Raw genomic sequence first — 13,680 nt, 5'->3', positions numbered from 1 at the left:
GCTTCCTACCTTGCGTAGGAATGTTCTCAACCATGAATGTATTAGAATGCAGTTCAAATCCTTGTTAATTCTTAAACCTCGATCTCGTCGTGATAGTTACGGATACAGTTAAGTATCTGATGGGAATTTCATTACGGCTTTCACATGTTCATTACCCTGTTAAAGGTTTTGAATGAGTATTAAACTTGTAGGTAATGTAGTTCGAACTGCATTTCGAAGTGGCCGTTTAAATATAATAAAATGTTGCTGAAATATGTTGCAAAAAGCTTACAAAAAGTAACAAGAAGGCATAGGTGATTATGTAAATTGGATTTAGACAAATTGATTAAATAAGCAGCAAAAAAAAACTTTTTTTTGAATGTTCGGTTGATTAAAAACTAATATTTTTATTTATGATGAAATCAATGACTTCATCGTATAGTTTGGTGCGTATACTTGTCTTAGCCACAATATCGATGAAGACGAGTAATATTTTTTGTAAGAAGTAAGGCAGAGGATAGAAGCGTGAGTGAGCGATGTTGCGCGGTCGAGCGCGCGCGGGGCATGCGTGCGAAAGGGCGCGACACCCGAGCCGCCACATCCCGGAAGACTGCGGCCGAACCCCGCCAGGTTCCCACACCCGATCATATCGATCACAACGACAAATGTATCGATAAAAATCGCAAGTTTACTCAGCCCGCACTTCGCATAGGTGTGCTAATCGTCTGCCGTAAATCATCTGCATATTTGCATTTTAAATATGACAATAATCCTCATGTAGATTAGTTACAATAAATGCAGTTTCTAAATAGGTTAAAATGAATTCTCTATTTAGATAGTTCATAAGTGTAGACCAATCTTTAAACATCTTCAAAGTCATAAAGCCAGTTCTAATTAAAATAGCCTTAATAAAACATGTTTTATTTAATTTAAAAATCCGGATATTTTTGTCATGTCCAACATTAATGCGCGTGTAAATATTGAACATTTGCATAGTGTGCAGCTTACACGCAGTCATACTTTATCAGGCCGGACTATCAATTATGTATAAATCATATTTCAATTTTAACTTTCGCACTCAGTTTCGTTTTATATCTCAGGCATTAATGTCGGCAATTCAGTACTGGAGAGCAATAAATTCAAACGTTAAGATCTCAGTACCACATTACCATGTACGAAGCTACATATTGCATCACAGTCAGCGTCGCTTGCGTGGCGCTTAAATCATTTCGCTACTGAGCCGATACAAGATGTGAATTACGAATAGGCTAGATCAGTCTTTGGAGAGGCAGCTTTATAAATATTAATTTATTGAAAGACTAATACGTTTAATGTGTTTATCTATCTACAGTTTAAACATATAAATATGTAGATAAATCTTCATATTACGTACCCGTTTGAATCGTACAATAAGAGTGCTTATTTTAAATTTCAAATATTTGAATTATGCTTTAAAATAATTCAGCGTGGCGAGCGCAAACAGCCGAGATGCAATCACAAAAGATGTTTAAATTGTTGATATGTAGTTAGAAGATTTTGTGGCAATTTATAAATAAATAGTAAAATTAAAACTATTCCATGTTTACTTATTGGTGCAGATACAAGAATTAAACCGTCCATATTTATTTATTATTTTCTTTTACATTGTATGTAACATACGGTGCGTGTTCGGTCGGCGCATGAATCATAACCGGCGCGGTTTGGCATTTGCATGACCATGCGTCGGCTAATTGCTATTCTACGCGATATAAATCAGATATAGTTCTACTGATCCCATGCGAGCATCTTGATAGCCTTACATCGCCCTAACAATAAAAGGTTGCGGCGGCCGACCAAACCCTATCGATAACATTACTTTTTTATCACATTCGGCGAGCTTTTGAGGTGATGCGCTTCCGACAAATGTTTAAGTTGCTTTGAATCAGAAGAAATAAAAACTAAAAATGCTTTACATTTCGCTGGTGGCGTATGTCACCTATCGACGAGATAAATTATGAATAGTGTCACGTGCTCACATTTGTCGAGTTGGTAATGTATGGTGACGCGCGGCCGGCTCGGGCCGGACGGCGGGGCCCAGCGCGCGCCGCCTAGCTCTCCCGGTGGTCCCCGCGGGGCGGGGTCTGCGCGGCCACTCGGCTGCGCCGGCGCACAGGCCCCCGCGCCCCCCTCCCGAGCGCCCGCGCCGCTTATCGCCGCATCTTCAGCCTAATGTTACTTACGTCACTATGAAATCGCGGTGTGACTGGTTTAAGGCTTTGGATTCGTTAACTTTGAAGCTTAATAAGGCTGGGAATTAAAACTTAGATAAAATCTTCTGCACTGTATGTTTGGTCCTTTTATGTACGTAAGATAATGTAAATACATAAATATATTTCTATGTGGGTACTGCTTCATAATTACCGAAATGAAATATGTATTAAATAATACTTACAAATCAAACAACCCATACAAATGGCCACCCGGCGAATAAAACTGCACCCCACCGACAAAATTGTACAAAAACGCAAAGGTGTCCGACGCCTATTCAATAAGTCGTGTGATGTGTTCACCCAACAACAAACGCATGTTGACAATAAGCGCTTGACTTTGAGCAAAATCTAATTTGTGTAGTTATTGTGTAATGCGATCCGTTCCGAAAGCATCGTTTTGAGAATATTTTTGTGAACAAGGATCGACTGAATTTATCGGTCGGTTACACAACAAATCAAAATTTAATGAGTTCGCGCAAACCAGAGGCTTTGCACGGTATCTTTAGCCGTGTTCATTTGCTCGTGTAATTGCACCACCCACTGCAACTGTAACTTAAAATATAGACGGTTAATACGAGTACAATTGTTATAACTTGACTACCAAAATTGGCGGCTGTGCTCTGTGCATGCTAAACTTGGGTTTAAGTTAAGCCATTTTTATTTATCTTTTGGATTCCATTAACTTTCACGTAAATAGACACTTTTTTGCGAAAGCAACCGAGGATCCCAACGAATTAAAAGATTACGTACAGGTACAGTTTAAGCTCGACGAGGATTTAAATAAATACTATTAGATAATATACAAACAGAGTTCAGCAAATCAGAATTCTGTGCTATTTTTTGGAGGCAGTTTTTTCGTGCAAACAATGAGTGAAAAGAATTCGAAAAACGGATTGAATTAACTTATCTAACGCTTAAAAAGTTTGTTCAGGAGATTAGGCTGTTCGCATTTCGTGGAAAACCTTTCTTCTTTATTGAATTTGGAAGACGGATAATAATATAATCTGCGTTACATCGGAGCCGGTCCAAGCCAATTGTGGATGTAAAGACAACTCCTCGGTGGTTGGTACGAGTAGGTTACTTACCGATAACCTGCCGCAGTGGAAGCTGTCCGCGATCCTCTTTTGTTTCGTATCTTATCCGATTTTAATTACGGGCGTAGAGAAATCTCGTTATTCCTTAAAGGGATATGACTGCTCCAAGCTAATTTACTAGCGTCCTTTGCACGATTTTATGTTTTCAATTTTATTTTATTGCTTTTGGTTCACAAGGTATTGCAGACACTTGTTTAGTTTACGAATATAATTTCATTAAAAGCTAAATTAAATAAGCAGAATTCTATCATCTTCATTGTAATGTAAATTGAAAAAATAAAAATAAATTAATTAATCTGTTTGTGTATTACAGAGTCATCAGTCGGAACGGGCGCCGGTTGCTTCCCTGAGGGAGCCATGGTGTATACAGAGCAAGGTCCCCGCGATATCTCTACGTTACGCAGAGGAGACAAAGTGCTGGCAGCTTCTGACAACGGCAAAATGGTGTATTCCGAGGTATGTAATCAAAATAATCAACCAAATATGTTCTTGTTTGACCCTTACTTTGATCTTGATGTTTGAGTTTGATTGGATTTTATAAAAAAAATATGTTTATTTTTCAGGTGTTGACATTCATTGACCGCGATCCGAATGCAACACGACAATTCATCGAAGTGACAGCAGAGAATGGTGTGACGATAACCACGACACCGTCACATCTGCTGCTGCTCGCAGCCGCCGACGGGTGGCGGGAGTCCTTCGCCTCCAACGTCGAGGTTGGCGACGTGCTTCTCACGAGAGGACCGGCCGACGTGATGCGACCGTCCAGGGTCGTGAGCACCCGAATGCTGTCGAAGCGCGGCGTATACGCGCCTCTGACGAGAACGGGGACCATCATAGTGGACGATGTGCTAGCATCGTGCTACGCGCTGGTCCGGAGCCACTCGCTGGCGCACGCGGCGATGGCGCCGCTGCGGTGGATGGCGCGGTGGGGCGGCTCCAGCGAGCTGCCGCGCGGCGTGCACTGGTACGCCAACGTGCTGTACTCGGTCGGGGACTTCGTGCTGCCGTCCTCCTACCGGTACCGCTAGCGCCGCGAGTGACTGACTCTGAGTGGTCGTGTGAGTAGATACCGCGCGCGGGACGTGCACTAAGACACTGTTGTAAATATCCGTCGTGTAAATAGTAGAGTGAGTATGACAGACTATGTTATGTAAATACTTAGGTCGCGAACATTAAAATGTTTAATATTATATAATATGCTCGTCGTTAACGAGCTTTACTTACCCTCATTGGAATTTATTTATTAAGTAATTTTAGGAACTTATTGCAAATTTTGCATATTATTTAGTTAACTTACGAATATTTTTTGTAAATTGTATCGGTATTGTTATTCTGCACAATGCAGAAATACTTAAATGTATGCGCTTATGTTATTTTAAGTTACTGTATAAAGATTATGAATAAAATGAATTCACTTCTTTAGCAAATCCGAAGAATAATATTCTGTCTGTAAATCAAATGTTTTGATTGCAACAGTGCACAGTGTTCGTATATTCGGTACGAGTTCAGCTGTAACCAGACATTCCATAACTCTAATCCTGTCGACTTACACACGTTAAAATTATGAAATTGTGATCTTGGTACCTAAAAACGTGCCTTAAGATTTTTTATTTATTGTTATTTATAAGCTAGGTGTCTATTTATGAATTGACGAAAGTATTTAGGTCTAACTTATTCTATTATGTCCGATATCTTCTCTACTTCTAAGTGCTTTAACTATTTATTTAATACTCTCATTCTTCCTAGTTTGTTGTCAATGTTTCCTGAAACTCGTTTTTATCTTTCTAACAATGCATGAGTATTCTCAGTATTTGACTTGTTTGAAAATACTAATAATAGACGTGTATGAAGTACCTACTGTAGTATCGGTGGACACTAACCTTAGTTAGTCGATGTCTCGTCACCACTAACGGCGACTATTATAGATCATTTGTTAGATCTTGAACTGAAGTATGGGTTCCTATAGATTGAATTTAGTGGAATGTTGTAAGACTTGTGAGTGCAACGATAATTTTAGAAATAATTTCTAGGACAAAATTGTATGAAATATTTATTATACATTCACATGATAATTGCTAAATGGTTGATGTCAGCGACAAGCGTTAATTAAAACTCTATATAATAAAATAGTGATTAGTGCTTATGTAGACGATACTAACAAATTTGATAGGTACATACATAAATCGGAAAGCTTTAACTAATATTTGGACAATACATTTATGCCATATTAATATTACTTAGTTTAAAAAACTAAATGCTCTACAGTAGATGTTACAGTACAGCCCTTTCAGTGTACATCGATGAAGAGTTTTATTTATAATTTGATATCATAATATGTTGACAGTCACTGTGGCATATAGTAGGTTTGTAAACATTTTAGAACTTTAAATATGACTTGGCTTTTTTACATTATTTTCTCTTTACTCAAATACATTATGTGATCGTCATCGAGTTAGCACCCATTTCCGTCACATGAGTATTTGTTCATTTGATTTACTATGACACCCTCATGAAGTTTGTGTTTCGAGTTTAAAGCTTAGCAATATTTGCATAGTTCCAATAAATATAATTACAATGCAAAATGTAAAGTACAGTCACTGTTTAAGTTATTTTGACGTCAGATTTAAGTTTTCACATTTTTACCCAGTCATTGGAATCTTGTTTGTCAAACACGGTTACAACTAGTCATGGCTGGTGCGTCATTCAATCCAAACTAATATTATAAATGCGAAAGTAACTCTGTCTGTCTGTCTGTCTGTCTGTCTGTCTGTCTGTCTTTTCTTCACGCCTAAACTACTGAACCGATTTGTGTGAAATTTGGTACAGACATAGTTTGAAACTTGAGAAAGGACATAGGATAGTTTTTATTACAAAAAAAAATAAAAATAAAATTATTCCGGACATATAGCGCCATCTATTGGTCAAATCAAAAATCTGCTGGTAGTCACTATTCCACGCGAACGAAGTTGCGGGCAAAAGCTAGTTGTACATATTGCTAGAAACACAATTGTTTGTTTTGTTTTAAAATCCATGAGTTCTTTGTTAACCTATAAGCTGAGGGAATATTCTGGACTACCTTTTTAGTAAACTGTATACGTTTCAAAATTAGAATCATAACTAGCAGTAACAATCAAAATAGTAGCGAATGTGGTAAAGATTCTTACTTATCATGTTCCTAAATTCTTACATATACCAATTAGAGAACACTGGATCTGATGTTATTAAAATTGTGTACTTTTTAAAATGCCATTATTGTATTCTTACTAGAACTTTGTAAAAAGCTAAGTTAGTTACTTAAAATGTTTTTTTATTATTTCAGTTTAAACAATAACTTATGATGACGATCCATAGTGTAATCACTAAAAATCAAAATAAACACTGCTCTTACCTTTCTCAAAATATAATATACTATTTATACTTTCAGCCGAATCATTGTTTTCTTTCTATCTTGTTTCCATTTAGATTCTTCGAAAATAACAGTAAATATGATATACAAACACTGCTAAGTTCCACAATACTTACGAAAAATGCTTACAAAACTCAATAATTAACATGCAAATGATAATTGGTGATATCCATAATCGCTATGTAAATTACAATAATACGTAATTATGCTTTTACACTATTTATTTATTGACGTTATATTTGTATTAATATAAAAAGGCTTCGCCACGAGTTCTGTATAGTGGCAAACTGAATATTTTAGAGGTTCTTGTAAAGAAAGAAAATGTTGAGGATAATAAATAGATGTACCACTGTCGTATTATCGAAATGTATTATAATATCAAAGTAAATAAAATGTTGGCTTCGTGGACATAACTTTTGTTTTATTTTGTTTAAAAAGGTTAATTAGATTAGCAAAAGGAGCGGAGGAGGTTAGTAGAACTATAAAGTTTAATTAAGGATGGATGACGGTTTATCCTGATGTGTAGACCCAATCTTCAAGAACACATAATATGTTCTATGAAATCATAAGTTTTCGTTGTAAATGAAAAGGGGTGACAGTATTAAAAAAAGATAAAGATCCATCCTTTCCTGTAGTGTTGGTCACCCTACCAGTTATTTATTGAGGGATTATCGTAAAATATTGCGGCGGCAATTAACACATTTCCCCAGTTTCTCGCGTTTATCTAACCAGGTATTTAGTATCTACTAAACGTTCGATATTGCGTAATATTAGGTCGATCCTAATATTAGAGCAAGTCTGTTCAGATTGCGAATCTATTAACGATGGTGTGTTTGTGAACCGCTTTGAAGCTCCGCAGTAATACTTTTCCTGTGTCTGGCTCACTGTAGTAATTCATTTCATTGTTATTGTGTACGTATGTCTGCTCATAGTTTAGGAGTAAACACGTAAAGAGTTTAGTAGCTGGAGGCGCAGTCAGTAAATACATACATAAATACTTCTATCCGTAACTTATAATTTATGTAGGTAATTCTGCTCTTAGATGTATTCAATCATGTTTGTATATACTTTAGTTTCAGGGCTACAGTCGTTGTGTTTCAAGCTTGAGGATAGATGGAGTCTTTGAAACTTCCAGTCCGTTCAATAAGTAAGTACCTTGTTGATCTCTAGCGGAGGTGATGAAACGGCAAACCCCCTGTAGGTAATAAATTAGGCTTCCATTTACATTAGCAACAATATCCCATGTAAGAGTGTTTGTCAGTCTTGCTGATTTCAGGCCAGTAAAAACTACCGAAGATTTTCAATTGACAGCTGGGACCTACCAATTTTATGTGCCTCACGGAGGAACTCGACATGACAACATGGTCACACATTCAAGGACCGAAACGTGCCAAACTTTACCTTGCTTAACCTTATGAGAGGTCAACCCTTGTGTTCGTACTTAGCAACAAGGTAAGTGAAAATATTTGGGCCTGAGAAAGAGGAAAAACGACCAAGATACATAGCCCTAATATTAAGCGATGTACCAACAAATATTGTATAAAAATAATAATTATGCTCAGATATTCTGCTACCTAACTCACTGTCGGATCAGACCACGATTACGACTCCAGTTGGGTAAGAGCTATAATTAACAACAGTTTCTCATCAACCACAATGGCGTTATTATTTAAGTCAACTATTGGTGTTAATTGACGGGTTTCGTACTTCGCAGCACTAATAGGACGTGGGTCGATTGTCAAAGTCAGTTTATCTGTACTAAGTAGTACCTAAGTCTATAACTTCGAATGATGCTTTGGAATAAATTACGAAGTATGAAGAGAGAGGAAGGTTCAAAGAGAAAATCAAACTAGTGAAACTTGTTGTAGTCAAAATTTACCTACCCCATTGCTCTACTGATTGTGCGAAAGGACTTTTTTAGATTTTTCCTAACATTACATATCAATTGCCATTTTCTCCCTTTTAAAAACTACTGCCCATTTAATATACGAACGAGTAGGTAACCGTCTTCTTTGTATACCTATCTAAGCATTTACTAAACTCTCTAAGGAAAACAGACATGATGTATTATTAATGTTCTTCAGTATGAAATTATTATATCATTCACGAGGTACCAACCTGTTCTTGGGTTAAAGAGGCAATCTCTCTGCTACTAAAAAGGTGGCTAGAATATTCTTGAACTAGTTGTTTCCTGCGGTTCCATTAGTGTCGTGATTTTTCTACTTCGGCTAAAAAGCAGCCTTTGTCTTTTTTCTGGCTCTTGACTATCTGTACACCTAAAAATCAAAAAATCTAAATCAAAAATCATTTATTCAAACTTGCTGCAAGACAGCACTTTTTGAACGTCAGGAATTTACAATAGAGAGCCCCCAAAAAGCCCACCCTTCACCACTTCCTATGTGTTTTTGCTGGGAAGAAGTGACTTATTTACATTAGCGAAGTAGTTTTGCCGAGAAAGCTCGACAGACAGTCCAAATTAAATTTTAAAGCTCCATTTTAATCATAGAATTGTCGTATCGTTTATTCCAAAGATATCTTACAACAGCGCTTAAAACTTTTATAGACATTTTTTGTGGTCGCTAAGAATAGATCCAATTTTCTTTATCAAATTATACTCAAAAGTTATTTCCTAATTTTAAAATCTCATTATTCATGAAACGATATTAAGTCCCTGACGGCGTTAGAATCAAATTTAATAAGATTTTACCTGAATAATATCTAAAAGGCTCGATGACTGAAAACGGATTTTATTATGTCGTTAAGCCTAAGGGAAAAAACCCTTTGAAATATTAACATGGAAATTATTTCGAGACTTCTAATAAGTAAATTAGAGAATATATCTTATTGGGTTAGATGTTTTTGTCGGAAGTCGTGGTGGCCTAGTGGGCAAAGAACCAACCTCTCGAGTATGAGGGCGCGGGTTCGATTCCAGGTCAGGCAAGTACCAATGCAACTTTTCTAAGTTTGTATGTACTTTCTAAGTATATCTTGGATACCAATGACAGTGTTTCGGATGGCACGTTAAACTGTAGGTCCCGGCTGTCATAGAACATCCTTGGCAGTCGTTACGAGTAGTCAGAAGCCAGTAAGTCTGACACCAGTCTAACCAAGGGGTATTGGGTTGCCCGGGTAACTGGGTTGAGGAGGTCAGGCAGGGTAGTCGCTCCTTGTAAAGCACTAGTACTCAGCTACATCCGGTTAGACTGGAAGCCGACCCCAACATAGTTTGGGAAAAAGGCTCGGAGGATGAGGTTAGATGTTTTTGTTTTATTATTTGAAAAAGAGTGTTTCGCGTTTATTATGTCTTAATAATTTTTTGTTATTTCGTTGCAATTTTGTGTTATCATTTTAATCTTAAAAAACTTCCTATCAAAGGGGACTTTGAAAGTAATAGTAAAGCTATTAGAAAACTTTCGACTTTTTTGTTGCCGATTAGTTTTACAGCTAGACCACTAAATTTTCTAAGTGGGGAGTCATTTAATGTATTTTTCGGTACACTACACAAACAAAGAAACAAACTTTGTGACAACACTCAATTAAGTTACGTTATTAGTTTCTTACAATTCTAGCGCTTCCTATTCTAAATAAATGAAAGTCTTAAGCGGGTTTCACATAGGGCGTTTAAAAATAAGCAGTCAGGCTTTGAAAACTAGGGAGGGAGTGGTGAAAAGGCGTTTTTGGTTGAGATATCCGTTTGTAATTTTTGCCGTGAAAACTGCTAATTGAATTAGCCTAGTATCATACATGATTTTGACTTTGACTTCGAAATAAGTTAGTGCTTATTTGTAATACTCTAGCTACATATAATCATCGCGTGAATAATAACTACAAGTCTTCATCTTTATCCCGGCAACTCTTCCAGCAGATCTCTTTACAGATGTCCTTCAATTTATTATGCATACTTACTGACTTTGAAACTGGCAATTTAAATACTTTAAAGATCTAAAACTATTAGACAACATATACATTTACGATTGTGAAAGCAGCCTATGAATGCTACTACAATTGAGAATTTAATTTGTTGATATAAAAATTTTCAGCCCACGAAAATTTACATAATGGTTATAAAATTGATATAGTAATAAAGTATTAGGCTGAAACATTTTATTTCTTCTTAACCTGCTTCCCGAAAACAAGGACCTTCTCAATTTTAATAGTTACTATAGGTTTATACAATGATGAATGTGATAATGCATCCAACGAATCAAATAAATAAAATAGATATTAAAAGAAACAAAAGGTGTTACCTATTTCAAGAATAACAAATCAACGCTGTATGACATCGTTATATCTCGCTAGCCAGTCTAGCATGAATCTCAACGAAAACAAGAGAGACACGTTCGTTAACAGTTTTGCAACTAGAACCTATTGTATTACATACAATGTACACTATCGATATTCGTATTTCAGTGTATCTGGACTATAAAATCTGAACTCACTAACCAGCATTCAAGTAGCGTAGTAGATAACGCTCAATTCTTCTTTCTGTAAGAGGAGGCCATGTGTCTAGCAGTGGAAGAAAAATAAGGGTGATAATAAATGTTAGAAAAATCTTGACAAACGTACGAAAAAATCTGTCTGTCCGCTAAAACTATGTACTATGGGGGGTTCTTATAAACTTGCCCATACATGTACGCATTTCCCTATGCTTCTCTTACTGGAAGTAATGTACAAATTAGTTTAGGATTCTATTGTCACTAAAGCCAGAGCCGAAACTACAAAAGTATACCGTATGCGGGACCCCTAACTACGTAAGAACTTGTACCTCAAACTGTTCCAATTTCCAAGCTGTTTGTTAATTATTTCGTAGTATCTTCTTCCTTTAATTTATGTGCACTCAATTTACTTCTCTTGTAAAGTTTGATCGCACTAAGATTTCGAATTTTCATTAACCTACTAATATTGGGAGTATCGCTTCTAAAATATTATTACTTACCTAAAGCTAGTAAGTACAACAGGTTGTTCATCATTTTTATTTTTATGGTTTTGGTCTCATGGGGCCATCACTTTGGAGATTAGAAGCAGCTTATGTCATTTTCCGCGCCATTATCCTCTGCACGTGGGAAACAGAAAAAGGCACATTTTCACTCACATAAAAAAGCAATATTAAAGATAAATTAAATTCTCTTTCCAAGATTTTACAACTAAAAACACGATACAAGAATCATATTAGTCTGAAAAGTTTTCTTAATAGAAACAGACTTTCTAAGTAAAGACAGAGATAACCTTCATGATAGACTAAAATGTTCAATAAAATATTTAAGTATATATTTGTGTATATTGGCGAAATATATTTGCTTGACAAAAATATTTTTTTCTAGTTAGCATTTAAGTTCCAAGTTGATAATTCTTACGCATCTGGAAGGTAGGTACAGTACAGTAAGTGTGGTTCTAAATAATAATAAGGAAAACAATAGCCTGGATAAGTTCACTATATACCCAGTTACGTATAAAATGTAATTAAGCTTTCAGCCCAACGTACGGATAGACATGTTTCCGATACGTAGATAAAATCCTTGGTTAGCTAAGAAATTCCCACTAAGAAATATATTAGACCCATTCTTTTTCTTAATAGAATTTATCGATTTGTACACCGTATTTCTGAAATTGCACTTTTATTATATTTTACATACATTTATTCTTTAATTAGACGCTTTTAATAAGCGCACATAAAAAAAAAAAAACAAAATCTAAAACATAGTCATCTCCTCGAAGTAATAATATGTACGTACGAAAAAAAATAAAGACTCATTTAAAAACAAAAAGAAACACTTAACAAAATCCTAACTAGATAGAACATCGTATGAACTGTTGTTAGCAACCTCTTCAAGAATTTATATTTAAGAAAGCATAAGGGAAAAATATTATTGAGAAGCCACACTTAAATCGTTTACTCGGAAGCTTTATTTGACGTTTTTACTCGATTGTTTCCTGTTACTCATTTAATTTGACTCTGATACACCCAGACCTGTGAGGACCATTACGGATTTCAAGTGGACTTAGAATATTCTTGAGCCCTCAAAAGCGGAGATGGATAGCATACATCTTGAAGTATTCGTTGCTTTCCTGTTCCCGAATGTAGCAATAGTAGTGTGGAGCGATAGGAACGTTCATCAGTATTATTTCAGGCTTGAGTGGGGACGCACGTTATTTCCCCGAATTTAATTTTGGAAATATAATTTTTCCTACTTCTAAACATCTGTTGAACCTGTAAATTAAAGCAGCAACAACTTTTTGAGAGGTCGTTACGTTTTGCCGCTACGTTTGTTGCCTAATTATAATTGCTAACAAGTTTTATTATAACTCTTTGACCGTAAAGTTTTTGTACAAAGTGAAATTTGAAGAAATGCTAATAATTTTGTAGACTGAATATAAAAATGGTGATGTTCACGTACTCAGTGTATGTAAGGTGAGTTTTACAATCAGTAATGATATATTGAGTATCGCCGGTGATTTTTCATAAAAGATTATTTTCTTTGAAAGCGAAAAAGCTTAAAGTTATTCTATGTTTATCAACGTGATGAATGTGTATCGAGATATATTTATTCAATATGTTTGCTCGGCTTATTATATTTTTGATGTCTTATTGAATTTTAATAGATTATTTGGAACTTGATTTAAATGATGGCTTAATTTAAACTTCATATTAATAGAAAATTGACTGTACTATATTTTACTGTTCTTAGATACTGTGATAATTTAATTTTAACTTTCTATTGAGTTGACGTCTACAGACTGTACCAATAATGAAATACCCTTTGAATAACTTTATCAGTGCGTTAATTAACTACAATTATATTTTGCGTCAACACCATTTCTTTGAACAATTTTTGTCTAATATCAATGTTTTTTTTTTGTATAAAGTAAGCAATCATAAAAAATCATTGGTTTTCACGTGTTCAAACGAGATTTCCTGAACGCAATACATTCAGGAAATCGTATGTTCGAA

The 13,680-nt window shown here is 35.6% G+C and overlaps 1 protein-coding gene across 1 annotated transcript in view; it reads left to right on the top strand.

The window, feature by feature from the left end:
• The window catches only part of LOC124631854 (indian hedgehog protein), a 38,588-nt gene extending 32,435 nt beyond the window's left edge, over positions 1-6,153 (top strand). Inside the window, exons 3-4 of the mRNA XM_047166483.1 lie at positions 3,636-3,778; positions 3,886-6,153. Of these exons, the coding sequence (XP_047022439.1) occupies positions 3,636-3,778; positions 3,886-4,353 (611 nt within the window). The 3' untranslated portion in view covers positions 4,354-6,153. The remainder of the gene's footprint in view (positions 1-3,635; positions 3,779-3,885) is intronic.
• The last annotated feature ends 7,527 nt before the right edge of the window (positions 6,154-13,680 follow it).

The sequence above is a fragment of the Helicoverpa zea genome, chromosome 7 (assembly GCF_022581195.2).
Source record: "Helicoverpa zea isolate HzStark_Cry1AcR chromosome 7, ilHelZeax1.1, whole genome shotgun sequence".
NCBI lineage: Eukaryota > Metazoa > Arthropoda > Insecta > Lepidoptera > Noctuidae > Helicoverpa > Helicoverpa zea.
This window is presented reverse-complemented; position numbering and strand designations above follow the sequence as displayed.